The sequence below is a fragment of the Alexandromys fortis genome, unplaced genomic scaffold, assembly GCF_014885135.2.
Source record: "Alexandromys fortis isolate MF-2015 unplaced genomic scaffold, M_Fortis_MF-2015_v1.1 scaffold_10, whole genome shotgun sequence".
Lineage (NCBI taxonomy): Eukaryota > Metazoa > Chordata > Mammalia > Rodentia > Cricetidae > Alexandromys > Alexandromys fortis.
Window position 1 is genome coordinate 8,228,661 of NW_026067895.1, and position 19,370 is coordinate 8,248,030.

Here is a 19,370-nt window from a genome sequence, read left to right on the forward strand (position 1 = left end):
CAAGCAAACAAAATAAATAATTTTAAAAACCAAAAGAGAGAAAAAAGGAACCTGCTACTCTGGAGTCAGGGTTTCATATAGTCCTGGCTCACCTCAAACTTACTATTTAGCCAAGGCTAGTGTTGAACTACTCATTTTTCTGCTTCCACCTCACAAGGGCTCATAAGTATGGACAGTATGCAAACAAGAAATGGAATGTAGAAAGGTCAGAATGGCTGAACTGTGCCAACTGCACAGTTTAATGGGGGAAAACAAGGCGTACAAAAGTCAGACTTTCAAGTTTCATGTGTGACGAGGAGGACACCTAATCTATGTAATGCCACTTCTAGGCCAAGTATTATTAGAACCACAGTTCCACAGATTAGTCAATTCAATACTCATTAAAATCCTAAGAAATATGTTAAATTTTAGATGTGGTTAGGAGGCACTGAGAACGTGCCCAAGGCTATAGAACTAGGAATGAGGTTTCTAATAAAGAAAATATAGTTATCTTATTTTGTACTAAATTCCAAACATATATACATATATATGTATGTATGTATATATACACACACACACACATATATACATATACACACAAAGTACTTATTTGAGTAAGTAACTCCAAATGTAAATTTTAAGTTTTTGGCTTTTTTTTTTTTTTTTCCTAAAGCTAACTTAAAATCTGAACATCCTCTTGTTTCCCCAAATCATGGAAATCATGTGGCTAGCATTCTGTAGGACCAGTCCCTTAATGTGCTGCAGCAGGTCACAGATGGGATAGATGTTAGCGTGGGCCAACCCAAGGCCCAGGATGTAGGTTTCAGTGGTAGCTGAGCTGCTCAGTCTAGGCCACTGGGACAGTCCCCACTTAGGGGCAGAGCCAGCTCTCCTGTGACAACGGGGCCAGCTCTCCCACAACTGTGCTGAGGCCATTTCTCTTGAGTGGTGGTAGGGGTGGAGGCTGTCCCACAAGAAGCTGAGCCAGCCATGTCAGGGCCAATGAAGGGCAGGACCCGCTCAGCATGGCCCTCAGATTTCAACATGCATGGTTCCTATGTGTTGGAAGCTCCACATTGAGGGCCATCTGTCAGGGCCCCATGTTGGGGCGACATTTGCTGGGGTCCAGCCTGGACAGGTTTGTACATTTCAGGGTAGGGGTGTGTGGAGTAGAAATGTTAGGCAGAAAAAACAGAGATACAAAAGAAGCATACAGAGACACAGAATAGAGTCAGGAGGGCAACCCAGTGAATATTGAATCTGTCCATGCTTATTTCTCATAATCTTTAAATACCTGAATCCAAAAATGTGAAAAGAGGTAAGACTTCTTTACCATGATACAAACAAGAAACAAAGTAATTACCATTTTAATACCCAAAACACCAAGTAACCATAGTCTAGTTCCTATTAGTAGCCATACCTTAGATCAAACCTCTTGTCAGTAACCTTGAAGGAGCAAGAATAGGCCTGAACTCTCTGACCTTTAGTCAAGGTGGACCAGATCCACTTCTGTGAGTTCTGACACCTATGGTCCCCTATGGTAATACAGGCTATGAACATTAACACAGACTTAAGTTCCAGAAGGCCTGTGGACCCAGATATGGCCTTGGCAGCAGCTTGGGCCTAGATATTATCATGGCCCCAGTGGCAGCACAGGTCACCCATATCTGTATGGTCTCAGTGGCAGCATGGCCCTTGGACAACAACATGGTCTTAGGTGGCTGGCCAGATCCTGCACAGTCCTTAGAGAAGTTTCAGTAAGGGTCCAGTGATGGTTATGCCAGGGGCTAGAGGCCTTGAACCAGACCAATAACTCTTGCAATAAACATCTGCGGAAGGAGCTGATTGAACAAAAAAGTATACTGTGTGTCACACCACAGTTCACAAAGCCTCTCAGTTGTTGGAATGGGGGCTCTAGGAGATCCTTAAAACAACACAGGTAACTGTCATTGTCTTTGGCTGCCTCCCAGAACTGAAGGTAAGACACTATGAAGAAATCGCACACTTCAGACGCAAGAAATATGGAAACCTCCTCTCTGAAGATTAGCTCTTATAGAATGAGAAAGTGCTATGCATGCTACTAAGAGAGAAAAGTTCTTAAAAGTTCTAGCCAGCTGTCAACTGTGTAAAGCACACACAGGGATCAGATGGGCAAAATATCCCCAATGGTATGATAATGATATTTTAATGACAACAGTCATCTGATAGGACTTTAGGCCTGCTCAATATGAGGGAACACATGGCCGGCACTGTTAACCTAGTCAGCTATCCACAGTTGGAGAGGTTATAGACAAAAGAGGAAAAACTACTGCTGTCATTTTCTTAAACCAAATATAATTTCAAACTATATTCTAGTGTAGCTCTTATCCTTCATCAAAGATTCTTCTACAGCAGGTGGAGACTACCATTACAATTTGTTAAAATGTAAAGAATAAGTGAATCAAGGGTACAGAGACTCAATTAGTACATCTATAATACAACCTCCTACACACATCCACACACCTAAGGCTCAAGGAATATCATGGAAGGTAAGCGGAAGTATTTTTAGAGACAGAGAACTGGGATGCCCACTACAAAATACTAGATATGAAAAGGATGTTATAGCCATGAAATCTCCAAAACATGCTGTCTATAGAAGACCTGCACACTGACCATATCATTAGGTTTACCAAAGGGAATGGGAAAAATGCACAAGGTCTTAGACCTAGATGAAGAACTATAGGCAATCAATGGCTGCTGAAAAACAAGACCTCTTACAGGTTGTCCAATCTCAAGTGATCAGCCCTAAATGTAGACATGAGCATCATAAAATGGACTCAGTAGGTTATATGTACACATACATAAGCATATGTGTTTATGTATGTATGTATATAACCATTATAATTATAAAAAAAGTCATGACATTGAGAAGGAATGGGGAAATACTAATGGAATTGGATGGGGAGCAAAACTGATAAATACTGTGCATTTATGTACACAATTTTCAAAAAATTTATGAAAAAATAACAAAAGATACGGAGAAGCAAGGAAGTGGCCAACGACAATATAAGCTTCATGGTAGTAAGAAAGGAGACCCTGATCACTGCTGAACATAATTCTTGTTGATCTTTGTTGATGGAACAAAAAAAAGGAATATATATTTATATTAGAGCTATAAAATAAGTTAATCAAAGACTTTATTTGGATTCCTGCTTCAACTCTAGCCTTAAGTAGTTAACTGAGTATAGAAAATAATGTTTCTGTTAAGACACAAAACAATTCCAAAATTTACAAAACATTTTCAATTAATAGCTCAGCAAAAAAATAAAGTATATATCTTAAAGAAATGGTTATTATTTTTTCTCTGAAATTCTTTCTACAGAAAGTTGAACTGTCATGAGAGCTGTACAGAAACACCTTGACAAATACTAAACAAGGAAAAGGTTTTCCTGGAAGGCCCTCTTGTGGAAGAAAGAATTATTCACTGACTTTCTTGTTCTACTAAACAGTTCATTAAATAAAATAAGATTTAAACAAAATAAAAACTACTTCCTATATAAACAGAATTAAATTTAAGCTCTAAGAAACATGCCATTAGTAAAACACTGGCTAAAAATTAACATATTTCATTTTCTCAGTGAAGGGATTATGACTGTCCCTATACTCCCAGCTCTAATCCAACTGATTGCTAATCATGTCATAGATACTTTACAAAACACATAATTGAAAATATGAAAATCATTAAATATTTTTCTTAAATGGTAACTTGAAATTTTTATAACAAGCTGGAGACTTAAAATTCGTAGCCCTAAACTGACTGTTTACTACATAAGCTTATAAGTTTCAACATATCTATATTTAAATAATACAATCTGGTAATATAGTTGGAGCACCCCATCTGAAAATCCAAGTTCCAGATCAGAAATACTGTCATGATGGTAAAGTCGAAAGTTCCTCACTTCAGTCATGGTAAGACAAAGTCAAATCACAGTTGCAGCAGAGGAATCAACTTTATGTGTATGATGTGTACAAAAAACACAATGTGATTGGGTTTTGCCTTGGAACCCATCCCTAAGGCATTTCATTATGTATAATACAATCTCCAAAATCTGAATCTGAAATGGGAAATGCTTCTGAAAATAAACATTGTCAGGCGAGGGAGACATAAAACTGTAACGGTGTTTATTGAGTGGTCTACCTGCCTCTGCTCTCTCAGACATGTTGCTGTACTTGGTGTTATTCTTTAGGTCCCTGCCCTAGCCATGCCCACTCCCATAACCTCTGACCTGCCCGTCACCATCTTGGGACCCTTCCTCTTTCTGCTTCCTTGGCGTGCGCAGGCGTTTTCCTCTGTCTCTCTTCTTTTATCTCTTTTCTCTTCTTTTATCTCTTTTCTCTGTCTTTCTTTCTCCCTCTTCCTTAATAAATACTTATGGCTATTTCCTGTGTTTACGTGTCTGTTCCCTGCCGCCACTGTGGGCGCGGCGCGTGCCCTCCTGTAGCCGCTTTCTCAAGGCGGGCTCCGCCAACAAATGGTGCTGTGGCGGTCGCAGTCTTGGCTGAGGGCCAGATCACGTGACCTCACTCTCCTGGTTTTAACCTGCTTCTTCACTCAGTTTTCACTAAACTCCTCATGCTAACTCTGTTAAATGTGTTTTGAGCAATGGTCAAATGCCTTTGATAGGGCCCGTCAGAGGCATGCACGTTGCCCAATTCTTGTTCACTCTCTCTATGTATAATAATTGTTTATTACATCTCATTTCAGACTACAAAACATGAGTCTTGTATTTTAAACTGGTATGTACCTTTAAGTCTCTTAAGTTGTTCTCTACCATTGTCAGTTCTGCCACTAACCTTATATTACAAGCAGTTTTTTGCCCTCAACTGCTCAGAGATCTGGGGAATGTGATATTTAAGTATTTAATTATTAAAAAAAAACTTTTCACAATAACAAAAAGAGACAGGTTGGCTCCTAGCAGCAGCTCTCTGATCCCTCCAAAGAAGACAGAAGACAAAGAATAACACTTGGTATTTTACATGGGTTCTGAACTCAGTGCTCATTCTTGTTCTTCACCCACTGAGCCATTCATACAACCCATTTCTTGCCAAGGTTAATGATGCACCCTATTGATCCCAGCTGGCAAAAGGCAGAGGCTGGTGACCTCTTTAAATCTGAGGTCGGCCGGTTCTACACATTGTCAGGAGCCATTTTCCAGGGATGATGGCGGGGACCATTGTCCTGGGGATGTTTGCGGGGAGCCCCACACCCCAACTGTACTGAGAACTGTTTGTTCGCAGAGCCCACCCCACACCCAACTATCTTGAGAGCTATCTGTTAGCGGAACCTGCCCCACATTCCAACTATCTAGAAAACTGTTTGCGGTTGGAATCACAAAAGGAACGATTCTTAGGTAGAGAACACTAGGTGTGTCGACTTGCGACCTCCTGACCAATGACTTGTGACCTCGTGACCATTGCAATAAGCCACAACCATTATGCTAATAAACGGAGGCCTTGACAACAGATCTTGCTTGGCCTCGTTCCTCTTTCCTGTCCAAGTCTTTCAGCTAGCGCCTCTTCGGGACCCTGGAATAACTTACCCTCCAGGCGGGTTACAACCCTGGAATATCTGACCCACCCGGTGGGTTTACAGTACACATGAGACCCTGTCACAAAAAAAGAAAGTAAACTGGAGGTTCTGTATTAGGGGTAGTACTGCCCTCTATGTGTATGTGGCAATGTCTTTAGAAATTTTTGATTGTCATTACTGGTGAGAGGGAAGGAAGGAGGGAGGGTAAGTTACTATTCATTACTTTTAGGTAGAGCTGTCAGTGGTGCTGCTAATGCACAGGATAGTAAGTCTCTTACAGAAATCATTATCTGCTCCAAATGCCAATGTTCTGAGATCACAATACCCTGCTCTAGATAGAGGCTTATACAGACAGAAATTTGATTTTTCCCAGTGTCATTTCGTAAGTGGTAATATGTCATCAGGACACACATCTCTAATATAATAATTTTTTCTTCATTCATTAGGTAGAGTATGTCCATAAAGAAGATCCCATTTATTTCTATATACTTAATATATTCCACATATGAAACGTACAATGATGGGGCTAGAGAGATGATTCAGCAGTTAAGAGCATACACTGTTCTTACAGAAGATCACAATTCTGTAACTCTAGCTCCTGGGGAGCTAACACCCTTTTGTGGCCTCTGCAGTCACCTGCACAAAAGTTGCAGAGACACTCAGAAATGCATGCACACACACAAATAATTAAATCCCTTTAAATACAGCAATTGGAAGGCAGAAGTCAATCTCTATGACTTCGAGGCCAGTCTGGTCTATATACTGAGTTTCAGGCTAGCTTAAAAAAAAAAAAAAAAAAAAAAAAAAAAAAAAAAAAAAAAAAAAAAAAAGCAAGACCTTCTTTCATTCCACTCTGAACCCCTACAAAAGTAGGATGAATGCTCAATTTTCTACAATTTTTCAAAATAATGAATTGGTTTTTTAAAATATCCTCTAACCTAGTAAGATTTTTAGAGAATCATTCTAAATGTTGATTTAGACATTCCTAATATATTCAACTTAGTGTGACATCATTCATGGCCAGTTAAGAGTCTTCATTCAGGTTCACAAAGTCATCTGGGATTGTTTGTTTTGCATTCATGCCTGACAAAAATCATCAAGGTATACCTAAGATTATTTACACATAGATTTCTTTTTCTAGACTTAGATCAGTGAGCCATTTTAGTACAAAACAGTACTTAGAGGCTATGCAGATGGAATGAGGAAATGTTTTATTTTCTTTTGGGGGAGGGAGGTTTTTTCTGAAATAAGAGTTCACAAATGTAGTGCACGAAGTCCTTAAACTTATCCTTTTGACCTAGCCTCCAGAATGCAGGCATTAAAGCCATGTACCACCATGCTGGGCTTGTCCACCATCCCTCCCAGTCCCAGTCCCAGTAAATGCATTGTGAAGTTATTCTGGTTATTTCCAAATCAAAGCCTTCAAAGCTCTTACTATTTATCATCCTTATTTTACACCGAAGCTGTTTTCTTTCAGGCTAAAAATCCTAATGGCATCATTTATTTCTTCACTTTTACCAGAAGAACATTGCAGATATTAGCAGCTTAATTACTGAAAACAGGTTAAGATGCTTTTTGAAATTCTTTGTGTGTTTAGAATCAAATTACTTGGGAATGATTTTTCTCTATGAGGTTATGCCACTAACTCAAAAGTTAAATGTATTTGTTTCATTTTGCTTTTGTTTGTCTTGAAGAAAAATTAATTTTATTTTTGGATTATTTCAAAGGAGAAAAAAATGCTAACAACTAAAATGAATATAGATTAAGCTCATTTCATACCCCATGGGTAAGAAGGAAAGATGCTGGCCTGTCCCCATGGGGCTTCACCACACACCCCTGACCATTTCCCAAAAAGCGGAAACACTATATGCTAATATCAGGCTAGTTTTAATGTTCCTACTGATTTGTGTTGCCCATTGTATTCTGGAGTTCTTAGGTAGAAATGAAGAATGTGATTAGCCTTTGAAGATAAATTCCAAGAGATTATTTTTTATTCAAGAATTTCTTGGATCACACCTGAGTGTATTTTAAGGGGGTTAACTCACAATGTTAGTGGACATTGCCAGAAAGACTAATCTTACGGTTAGAGAGCTTTGAACCATAGGACTTCAGCACTTATATGACTTTCCAAACTTAGGATAGGAGGTCTGGAGACTGAGTGCAACCACATGGCTAATGATGTAATAGAAACTCAACAGAAACCCTGCAGTGTGGTGCTGCTTCCTGGCTGGTGAGCACAAGAAAGTGACACACCACAACTCCTCAAGAAGAACACTCTTGGATGTTGTGCTGTATGTCTCTTTATGATAAAGCTCAGTGCTGTTCAGAGTTCTGTGCTCTTAGTAAATTACCAACCATGAAGAGGCCATGGAAAACCAGGGTATTGTAGCAGATGGTCAGAAGTAAGATAGTCTAGGATCCTTGAACTTACAGCCAGTGAATTAAGGAAGAGCGGTCTACTGGGGGTATTCCTTATAAACTGTCCAACTATATGTGGTTAGCATCAGAACAAGACTGTAGGACATCGAAAGGGATTCCTTACAGTTTAGTGCTGTAACTGCACAAGTTGTCCGTAAATATTTAGAGTACTAGGTGTTCTATTTTTGAGAAAGGAATTTGGAGATTAAAAAACTAAGTAATAACAAAAACAAAAATGAAAAATAATTGTCGTCACCACTTTGATGCTACATCTTTAGAATGAAGTTTGTCTATTATTCCCTATCACTTTCGCCTGAATAACTTTATCATTCCACTGCTAAGTATTAAGGCTAGACTGTCGTGATTATTCATCCACTCTTACACACTTCAAGTATTGCTTCTTTATAGCAAAATGTATTTTATTATATTATTATTATGCCTGAGAGTATAAATGTGTACACACTAAGTCTGTGGAGTCAGCTCTCTCCTACCTTTCCCTGGGTTTTGGAGACTAAACTTTGGTCACTGCCATTATGAGGCAAACATTTTTAGCCAATGAGCTAGCTTGCTGGCCTCTAACATAACAATTGCACATTGCAAATGATAGTATGTGAAGGATACTTTCAAACTGGTTTGAGGATGGACTCCAAAAAAAAAAATAATAAAAAGACAAAAATAGATTACCTCTATGAGACGCAGCTGTGAAGATGATGACATGTAATCTGCTTCTAATTTGTTCTTCTCAGAGATTACTGTAGTATTCTGAAGAATCAAATCGACTTTTTGTATGTGCAAAGAAGTGCAAATCTATAAGCAAACAACCCATAAGAATTTTGTTTTTATGTTGCCTAAGTTTTACAACTATGAAAAATGCCAGTTTTTTCAAAACAAAATTATGAATCATGAAAAATTAATATCTTTCTACTGTGATCAAATAGTTCATATAAAGCTACTTTTAAAAAGTAATTTCCTATATATTTAAGTCATCTGAAAGAAAATAAATTAGCCTAATGATGTAATAGAAACTTTTAAAATTCAGTGTAAGCATTAAAACCTAAAGAAGCTGAAACTAATCATAAAAATCTCTTGTTTATTATTATTACTAAAACAGAAAAACACTGAAGAGATTATGTCTCATAATACTAAACTTACTAAATTTTAGTATCCAGATGTCAAAAATTAAGAAAACACCTTACCTTTACTAGGCCTGTTAATTCAGTAACAAGTTTTGCTTTCTGAACGTTTATTTCTTTGATTTTGGTACTCGCTTTTCGTTCTTCTTCTTCCAGATTGCAAGTATCCTGTTCCATCAGTCTTATACTGTATGACAGACACACATAAGGAAGGAGAGATCAGAGCTAAACACAGGATGAAGCCCTCTGAAGTTCTTTGGGTTACAATGATAACCAGACGCATAAATGCTAGCTCCTAGATTAAACATTTCTTAATGCAATCACTCAGGATCAAAATATATTGTACAGCTATATGACCAGCACAGTCTAGTGTCAGTACTAATGCTGATGCAGAATATGGAGTGAGAAAGGGCACTTGAATTTCCCCTTTGTTAGTTAAGAATAAGTAGAACTCGACAAGTTACACCATGGAGGTTAAGCTTTTCCATCTGTAAACTGAAGATGATAACATTTCCTCTCACTAAACTTCGGAGAAAAAAAAACAAACAATATAGCATAATATGTAGCCCAGAATTTATTTTTAATATAAGTTGTTACTATAGTGTTCATGAAACACAATCCTTAAGCAGGTAGAGCTACTCCATAGGAAAAACAGAAGAAAAACCAAAAACAGAAGAAAACCAACACAGGGTTGGGAATGTAGCTCAGGTGGTGAAGTACTTGCTTAACAAGCATCAAGATTTGGACTCAATCCCCTCCCCTCCCCCAGCAGCATCAATCAGGAGTGGTGGTGAGGCAGAGGCAGGAAAATCAGAAGTTTAAGGTCACTCTCAGCTACACAGCAAGTGTGAGGCTAAGCCCTGCCCCCATACAAGAGTCCTAAAATTATCTTTAAAATAATTTTAAAATTTAAGAAACAAATGTTTGAGCCAGGTAGTAGTGGCACAAACCTTTAATCCCAGCACTCAGGAGGCAAGAGGCAGGTGGATTTCTGTGAGTTCAAGACCAGCCTGGTCTGCAACAGCTAGTTCCAGAACAGGCTCTAAAAACTACAGAGAAACCCTGTCTTGCAAGCCACAACCCCAGAGAACTTAGACAACAATGAGGACACTAAGAGAGACTTACGTAGATCTAATATACATGGGAAGTAGAAAAAGACAAGATCTCCTGGGTAAATTGTGAGCATGGGGACCTTGGGGAAGGGTTGAAAGGGAGAGGGGAGAGGCAAGGAGGGGAGCAGAGAAAAATGTAGAGCTCAATAAAATTCAATAAAAAAAAAGAAAGAAAAAACAAAAAAAAAGGAAAAAAGAAAAGAAAAAGAAAAAAGAAAGAAACAAAGGTTTGAAAAGTTAAGTAAGTCACCGAAGACTATAGCTATGAAGCAGCAGGCTACGATTAACACCAACTTGGTGTCCATGGTCTTCAACTAAACCATGGTGACTCCAAGGCTAATGAGAGAAAGGACAGAAGTAGTAATAAACAAGAACCATTAAGTACAGTGGATGGGGTACAAGGCAAGTTGCTAGAAAGGAAAACAAGTTTCTGAATAATTAGGAAGCACAAGGTGGAGACAAGCAAAATTTTCAAACAGTAAAAATAAAAAACAACTTTTGTAATAGTATTCCGGATGAACTGCACAGAGTCCAACCATCACCCAAAAACCACAAAGTGTATTAAGGACACAAATAAAACCACTGGACTGGTAATGGGCAAAAAGTCATTGTGTTGCAAAAATTACTAGATTTTTCAAAAGAAGAGAAAGTTTTAAGCAATAGGTCCAATAGTAAAGTTCAAGTGGAGTCACACAGTAAAGTCTAATGGTTAATCAACAATTAAACATAGTATTAAAGTGAAGGATTAAAGGTGATAAGGCCAAAAATTAAAAAAGAAAACCTAAAAAAGAAACTGTTTGCCTAGAAAAAGATTAAAAAAAAAATCACAAAAATTTTCCTAGCCTGTTTTATTGTTTTCTTCTTTAAAGAAATATTTCTGACTTTCCCATTTCTTTTAATCTAAATTTATTTTCAGAGAAATCAGTAGACTCCCGCATTCACAGCATTTCCACTCTTCCTTACCCAACAGTCACACTTTTATCTTGAGGGGAAACCAATAGCTATTTAATTGTACTTAAGATTCACTCCATAGGAGGTATTTCATGCCCGGTAATATAAACCTAGCCAATTACCCATAGCTGGAGAATTCACAGGCCCTAGGAAAAGAACCTTCAACTGCCATTTTCCTGTATCAATATCTAACTGTACTCTAAATTATACTCATAGGCATTAAAGAGATCAAAGGACTGGAAAGAACACTTTAGTCTGATTGACTTTTGTCCTATGCACCACAATTGTAATGTGAGCATTAATATTAAAACTTTAGAAATAACTATAAGCTGTTGACATCATAGGATTGAACCAGTAGGCTCTTGTGCAGTGTTTCATTGAGCTCCCCTCCCAAAGCTACAAGATACCTTCCCAGCTTGGAGCTGATTTTCTGCTCCAGTTGTCTTTTTTTGGTTTTTCTTTCAAGAAGTTCCTTCTTTTTCAGTCTCAGCTCATTGTCTTTGAGCTCGAGATGCTTGTTCGTATCACGTAAGGTCACCAATCCTGATTCCACTGCTTCCAATTTTCTATTAATTTCCTATGGAACAATCAAATTGTTAACAAAAACTTTTAAAGTTCCAAAGTATTAAAAATCTAGCCAATAATTTAATAACTATGCAGTGAACCAACCTTTAGCTGTTCTTCCAAGTGTCTTCTTTGTTCTAGATCCACAGTGACAGTGAGGAACTGGGCTACTTTCAGGGATGTGTTACTAGAAATAACTTTATTTGTATAGAAAGAAGTTTTTAACACATACTTTTCTTCTGCTGTATAAATTTGTTTTAATCGAGTTTCTTGTATTACCTATAATGTAAAGTAGGAATCATAAACATTCTAATAAAAACTATGATATATGCTTTAAAGGACTAAAAAATTAAGAACAAAAATTACTACATTTCAAATATCTATCTAATACTAAACATTGTTTGGCTTTAAAAAAAAAAAAGAATTAAGAACATAAACCAGGAGAATTCTAAAAGACCAATATACCAGAGTTAAAATAACACTATTAATCAATGCCTCTAAAATGTGGTTAATGTATCTTAGGTAAATGTTTTTGAAACATAAAGGAGGAGAATAAAGCAGGTAGGTCTGTAATTAATTCTCAGTTCACATACAGTATCAAAACATAAATAAAGTAGTTTCAAAAACACACAAACAGCCCAAGCTGGGTGTGGTGGTGTATAACTGCAATCCTAGCATTTGGGAGTCTGAGAAAAAGATAAAGGAATTCAAGATCAGACTCAGCTCCACAGTAATTCAAGGAGAGCCTGGGAACATGACATTCTGTCTCATAAAACAAAAACAACACAATGAACAACAAACCCCTTACAAATAAAAAGAAAAGCCTGTTCTAAGAAAGATTTGTTCTGTCCCTGTTTGCAAAAAACTTTAAGGATGTATTTGCTAAGAAAATAAGATCTTATGAAAAGTGGCCATTTGTTTACTGAAACGGTCTTAAATAAAAGCTTTAAGAAGGTAAAAGTTTACCAGAATATTTATTTCCCTGTCTACCATTCTAAAGCACACTTGAAAGATAATCTAGAGTGTAAGATTTTTAAAGATGAAATAATCATTTTATATATATATATATAAAGGTAGAATCAGCTAAGAGCATCCAGACATTCTAGGTTTTAACTTTATTCTGCTAAAAATAAAAGTATGTACTAATTTGTTCTAAGTAATTCTGCATCACTTCTACTATAAAATATTAGCTAAACGTCACAGTTTTATGTCCTATTACAACTGTTAAATTCAAAGAGAGTTTTTAAATCTTTACTTTCTTACCCGTTCAATTCTTTCTCGAGTCCTTTCGGTTCCCACAGGAACTTCATGAATATGATACTGGCAGCAAAGGTAACTCATCACAGGATCAGGTGCATCAAATAGCTCTCGCAAATATGAAAAAAAGCCATACTGTCTGAAGAGAAAAGGAGAGATTTATTATTATTTTAAAAATCTGACTACTAGGCTGTGGAGACGGCTCAGGAGATGACGTGCTGCTGTGGGATATTCGTACACCTATGGAATGTGTTGCTGTGACTGATGTGAGAAGAAGCTGAATGGCCAACAGCTAGGCAGGACAGTATAGGTGGGACTTCTGGGCAAGGAGAGAACTCTGGGAAGAAGAAAGGCAGATTCACTAGCAAGAAAAGATTCACAGAGAGGAAACTAGATGCACAAGATGGAAGAGAGGTAATGCCACGTGGCAGAACATAGATTAATAGAAATGGGTCAACTTTAGTTATAAGAGATAGTGGGACAAGCATAAGTCAAGGCTGAGCTTTCATAGTTAATTAAGTCTTGGTGTTGTTATTTGTAGCTGCTGATCCCAATGGAAAAGCTTTCCACAAAATGCCTGCCTTGCAACAAAAAAGTCTGGGTGCAGTGACCTGGAGTTCAAACCCCATGACCCATACAAAATCTCCAGGCAAGGTGGCATTGGCTTATTATGCCCATGGAAAAATAAAGATAGTGGATCACTGGGGTCTCAAGCAAGGACAGTATGAGACTTTGTCCTTTCTTTCCCCCGGACCACAAAAATGTCTGAGGATGGGAAAGCATGAGAAATGATAACTGAGGCTGTCTTCTACACACAGGCATACACACAAGTGCACTCACAGATATACAATCTGATTGCAGACAAGTAGTCAATAAGCAGTAAGTAAATTATAGTGTGATGGTTTGGATGATAATGGCCCCTATAGCCTCACATTTGAATACTTGATTCCAGTTAGTAGAACTGTTTGGGAAGGATTAGGAAGACTGGTTGTATTGAAGGAGGAGGTGTCATTGGGGGTGGGGTTTGAGTTTTCAAAATTCCACACAGGCCCAGTTTCTCTCTTTGTCTTGTGTCAGTGGATCAGATGTAAGTTCTCAGTACTGCTGCAGTGCCATGCCTGCCTGCTAGGTGTCATGCACCCCACCATGATGGTCATGGGTTCTATTAATCCTCTGAAACTGCAAGCAAGCCCTTAATTAAATTCTTTTATAAGTTGTCTTTGTCATGGTATCTCTTTATAGCAATAGAAAATAACTAAAGCTGGAGGTGGTGGCACATGTCTTTAATTTCAACACCTAGTAGGCAGAAGGCAGATGGATCTCTGTAAGTTCAAAGCCAGAATGGTCTATATAGTAAGTTCCAGAATAGACAGAGCTACACAGTGAGACCCTGTCCCAAAACCACACAAAACCCAAAACCAACCAACCAAACAAATAAGTAATAAAACAAAGAAAGTAAAGTAACTAAGACACACATTTTAACAAAAGCAGAGGAAAAGGCTTTTTACATTTTAATATCACTTGTGCTATTTTCTTACTTGCTGCTAAGCCTTTTATGATTATAATCTATTCTTTTTGCAAACTATATTTTTTCTGTTCCTATTCTTAATCTTTTTATATTAAGAATGTCTAGTTATATCCAGAGATCAGATATTTAGCTATTGTATAAAATTCTGTTTCTTTACATTTAGCCCTTATAGAAAGCCTGAACTTTTCCCAATTTTATACTTCAGCAGATCTCCTAAGACAGACTTATACAGCTTATAACAAACATATTATGTGAAGAATTAAAAGTCACTTAAGACTCAGTGTCTGAATTTGTTCTAATAATACTTTCAACTTACTTTAACTCATTCAGAGATCTTGAAGGCGCTTTGTCTGCATAAGAAATCTTGGGAGCAATAACAGCATTTACTCTTAACTTCTTATTGTCACGAACCTGAATACAAGAAAAAGACAATACTAATTACCATGTGCTTAACTGAAATAATCTTTAAAGTCAACATATCCCCACTGGCACTACAAGGATGATCAGAAATTTAAACAAAGCATTATATTTTATTTTTTTCTGTTAATTTTACCCCCTCTAAATTCAATCTGAGCTTTTCAACTTTATAGGTTCTCTGCTTTTGGTTTTTCTGTTCAAGACAGGGTCTTACTTAGTCTGTGGACAGGAATTTACTATAAACTCCAGGTTAACCTTACTCACAATCTTCTGCCTCGCCTCTCAAGGGCTGGGATTACAGGTATGTGCCCCTACAGCCATCTGAGAGTCCATTTCTTTCAGAAATATGTACTAAATTTTCAGATGAAACAGGATGTCCGGAATTGGCTTCAGAATATATAGATGGCACTTATACTTTCATTAATAACAGATTATCTTGTATTGGGTTTACCTATCTGCCAATAATGATTATAAAACTCTAGGCAAAATTTCAAGCAATAATGTTTTAAAGTACTAGGAAAACAAATTGGAGGGATGGAACTAGCTAGAATCTGAGTTTATGTGACTTGTGACTTGAGAGCATTCACTAATCGAGCAGGAGAGTTGTAGAAAAATGTAGCTGTGGCTTGAAGAAATCAGAGGATGGAATTTGTGGTGGCTAGAATGAACATGTAAATTAAAAGGTAAATTCTTGTCAGGATCCTGACAAATGAGAAACCTCAGAATACTCAAACCTGTTTCAATCTCTGGCTGATGCTTCAGCTATAAACGTATGGAAAAATCCCAGTGGATCATGAAAAAGCAACAAACAGAAGTGGGAAGGCCTGAACAGGGGCCAGGGGGATGGCTCACTATATAAAGTACCTGTCATGAGTTCATAACCCTAATACCTACATAAAAGCTGGATAGGGCAGCGTATATCTATAACCAAAGCATTGGGTAGGTACAGAGATAGGAGGATTCCTAGAGCATATTAGCCAGCTAGCCTAGTCAGTCAGTAAGCTCCATGTTAAGCAAGAGACTCTGCTTCAAAAATTAATGTGGAGTTTCCTATGACTGGATTTCCAGAATTCTGTATCCATTGCAAGCACTTTTGTACCATCAGCCAAAAACCAAAACCATACACCAAAAAAACTCTGTTGTGAAAAAAAATTATCTGGATGGAGAGAGGAAGACATCAAAAGGTCGATCTCTGGATTCCACACGCACACACGTGTGCACACACACAAACATACAAAGATTTACACGCATTTGCTTTGGTTGCAAACATTTTGAAGTTTGAGTCCAATTCAGTTCGTTGCTAGTCAGTTTCTTCAGAAGGGAACTAACTGATCCTAACGGTATGATGTGCAATTTCAGTGAACAATAAAAATTCTATGTATGAGAATTAAATGCCACCATAGCTAAGAGAAAAAGCATTGCTTAACATGGAGTTTACTGATTGGCTAGGCTAGCTGACTAAGAGAAACTGACCTCACAGGAACACAAATGTCAGATTTAACACACAGGAATTTTAAGCAGTTAAGCTTATTCAAGAAAACCATTACCATACTGAATAAACAGATGGCCAAGTATAGCGGACATAATAAGCAAACAGATTTTAACAGAAACTCTAGATAAAAAAAATACAATATCCAAAATAAAAAACTCACTCATGGAAGAGGGTTAGTGTCTAGAATATATGAAGAATAACAAGAAAAAGTAGAACATCAAGAAAACAAGCCAATTGAAAAGAATAGGGCAAGAAATTTCCAAAAGATAAAACAAATAACTGAGAAACACTTCACCCTGAGGTCATCTAGGAAAAGTAAATTAAAATTACTCAGACATTCCATCTTATTCCAGTGAGGATGGCAAAAATCAATAGAACAAATGACAGCTGTGATGGCCAGTCTTGGCTGTCAAGCTGACCACATTTGGAAGCAACTAAAACATAAGTAGCTGGGCTCACCTCTGAGGAACTGTTCTTGGCTGGATCAGTGGAGGTCAGAAGACCCACCCTAAACCTTCTAGTGGCAGCCCACATGACATGAAAAAAGGAAGCTGTATTTCCTGTGTGCTTGCCCTCACTCTCACTGGCAAGTCCTACCCTGAGCCATTCTTTTGCTGGTGTTAGAACCTACTTCATTGGGATTCCAACATGGACAGAAAACTCAAAGATGTGTAGAACCTCCTGGGACTTTAGCACCAGACTGGAACTGCTGAGAAATCTGGTCTGGTGGAATATATTAACTATTGGATCCTTGGCTTTTTCACCAGGAGACAGTATTACTGGACTACTTGGGCTGTAAGCCACTCTAATAAGGCCCTTTCATATGTATATATGTTCACCCCATCTGTTAACCCTAGTTAGGGTTAACCTGATCCTTAGTTAACCCTGACTAACACAACAGCACATGCTGGCAAGGATGCGCAGAAAGGGGAACACATAGTTCATTGCTATAACAATAATGGACTAAACCTCTTAAATTAAATGTTTATAAGAGTTGTCACAGTGTCACAGTAATAAAAACCCTAAGACAGGCCATAAAGCGTACATTTAGTAAGTAAAACATACACTGGGCTGGGGAGAGGGTTTAAGAGGTAAAGTGTGTGCCTTGTAAGCACAGGACAGACTTTGACCCCTGGAGAACATACAAACAGAGGGTGTGTATGCACACTTGTAATCTCAGTGAGGGGAGGTGGAGACAGGTGTATCTCTTTAGACTTTGCTGGCCAGCCAGCCTACTCTAACTGGTGACTTCTAGGTGAGTAGAAAACTTGGTCTCAAAAATAGAAAAAAAAGCACAAATAAACGACCCCCCCCCCCGCAAATAACAAACCAAAAACCATCTCCACTCCAAAAGGAATAAAAACCCAAACTAAACCAAACCCTCAAACCTGAACCACAAACCTTTTACATACTGCAAAAGATAAAACAATGCTGAGGCAGTAGAATGAAGGAGTCTCACTCGTGAAGAACATATTAACATTGTAAAACTTCTTTCATGTCATTTACATTAAAAAAAATGAGTATATGTGAAGGCTGGAGAGGTAGCTCAGAGGTTAAGAGCATTGGATATTCTTCCAGAGGCCCTGTGTTCAATTCCCAATAACTACATGGTAGCTCACAACCATCTATAATGAAATCTGTTGCTCTTTTCCAGTGTGTAGAAATATATACACAGATATATACAGATAGAACACTGTATAATCTTGCCGGGCAGTGGTGACACATGCCTTTAATCCCAGTGAGTTTGAGGCCAGCCCAGTCTACAAAAGCTAGTTCCAGGACAGCTAAGACTGTTACACAGGGAAACCCTGCCTCAAAAAAAAAAAAAAAAAAAAAAAAAAAAAAAAAAAAAAACAAAAAAAAAAAAAAAAAAAAAAAAAAAAAACCCAAAAAAAAAAAAAAAAAAAAAAAAAAAAAAAAGGGAATATATCGCGGATAAGGAAGGTGTTATTTTTTCAGAGTACACAAGGAGATCACAAATCTGCTGTGCAACTTGTACTATGTAAAGACTTACCACTTGTATTAATTCAATAAATGCTGGTCGGCCAGTAGCCAAGCAGGAAGTATAGGTGGGGCAACCAGAACAGAAGAATTCTGGGAAGAGGAAAAGTTCAGTCTGCAGCTGTCACCCAGATGTAGAGGAAGCAAGATGTGACTGCCTTGTTGTGGCTAATACAGACAAGAATTATGGGCTAATTTAAGTTATAAGAACTAGTAAGAAGCCCGAGCTAATAGGCCAACCAGTTTATGATTAATGTAGACCTCTGTGTGTTTCTTTGGGACTGAATGGCTGTGGGACCGGGAGGGACAGAAACCTCAGTCAACACAAACTCATAAAGGAGAAAATCAGAAGGTGCCTTGTCAATCAGAACAGTGTTGGTTAGTACTTACCTCTCTGAGGAAAATCTCCATATCCTCTTGACTTTCAAACACAAAGGCTCTTAAGTCATTTGATGAAATATGATTTTCAACATATTTTGCATTTTTATTATCTTTCATATTAATCTAAAAAAAAAGAAAAATTAGTTTTTTTTCTGAAACCTACTGATAATCTTAGAGCATATGCAAATATCTTGGATGTATTTAATTATATGAAATTTACTCCAAACATTTCGTTTTTTACTCAGAACAATCATATGAAGATCTGCTGCACAATGAGTTTTAAATTATCTCAGAAACAACCTTAGTTTCCCTCTGGTTAACTCACTGGAGTTGGAGACTACTACCTATGAATATAAACAGTTCTCATCTTCCCTGAAACTTAGTACTTTCCTTCTTAACCTTGATAAAAACTTCCTATTACATTGGTAATAGTTCATAGGTATAAAACCGTAATAAAACCTTCATAAGACACATGGAAAAAACTTGTTATGTTGGTCAGCTGTTGAAGCCTTTCGAAAGATTTGGATAGCTAAAACATAAATTTATTTATTTAGGGTTTTAGGGTGTT

The 19,370-nt window shown here is 37.6% G+C and overlaps 1 protein-coding gene across 4 annotated transcripts in view; it reads right to left on the reverse strand.

Annotated features, from left to right (window-relative positions):
• Smc5 (structural maintenance of chromosomes 5) overlaps positions 1 to 19,370 on the reverse strand; it is a 71,943-nt gene that overhangs the window by 14,159 nt on the left and 38,414 nt on the right. For all 4 annotated transcript variants that reach the window (XR_007594732.1, XM_050158786.1, XM_050158779.1 and 1 more), the window contains 7 exons: positions 18,812 to 18,925; positions 14,828 to 14,922; positions 12,990 to 13,122; positions 11,832 to 12,005; positions 11,570 to 11,739; positions 9,163 to 9,286; positions 8,651 to 8,773 (listed from right to left, as the gene is read on the reverse strand). Coding sequence is in view for 3 of the 4 variants with exons in the window: in XM_050158786.1 (XP_050014743.1) it covers positions 8,651 to 8,773; positions 9,163 to 9,286; positions 11,570 to 11,739; positions 11,832 to 12,005; positions 12,990 to 13,122; positions 14,828 to 14,922; positions 18,812 to 18,925 (933 nt within the window). In the remaining variant the exon portion in view is untranslated. The remainder of the gene's footprint in view (positions 1 to 8,650; positions 8,774 to 9,162; positions 9,287 to 11,569; positions 11,740 to 11,831; positions 12,006 to 12,989; positions 13,123 to 14,827; positions 14,923 to 18,811; positions 18,926 to 19,370) is intronic.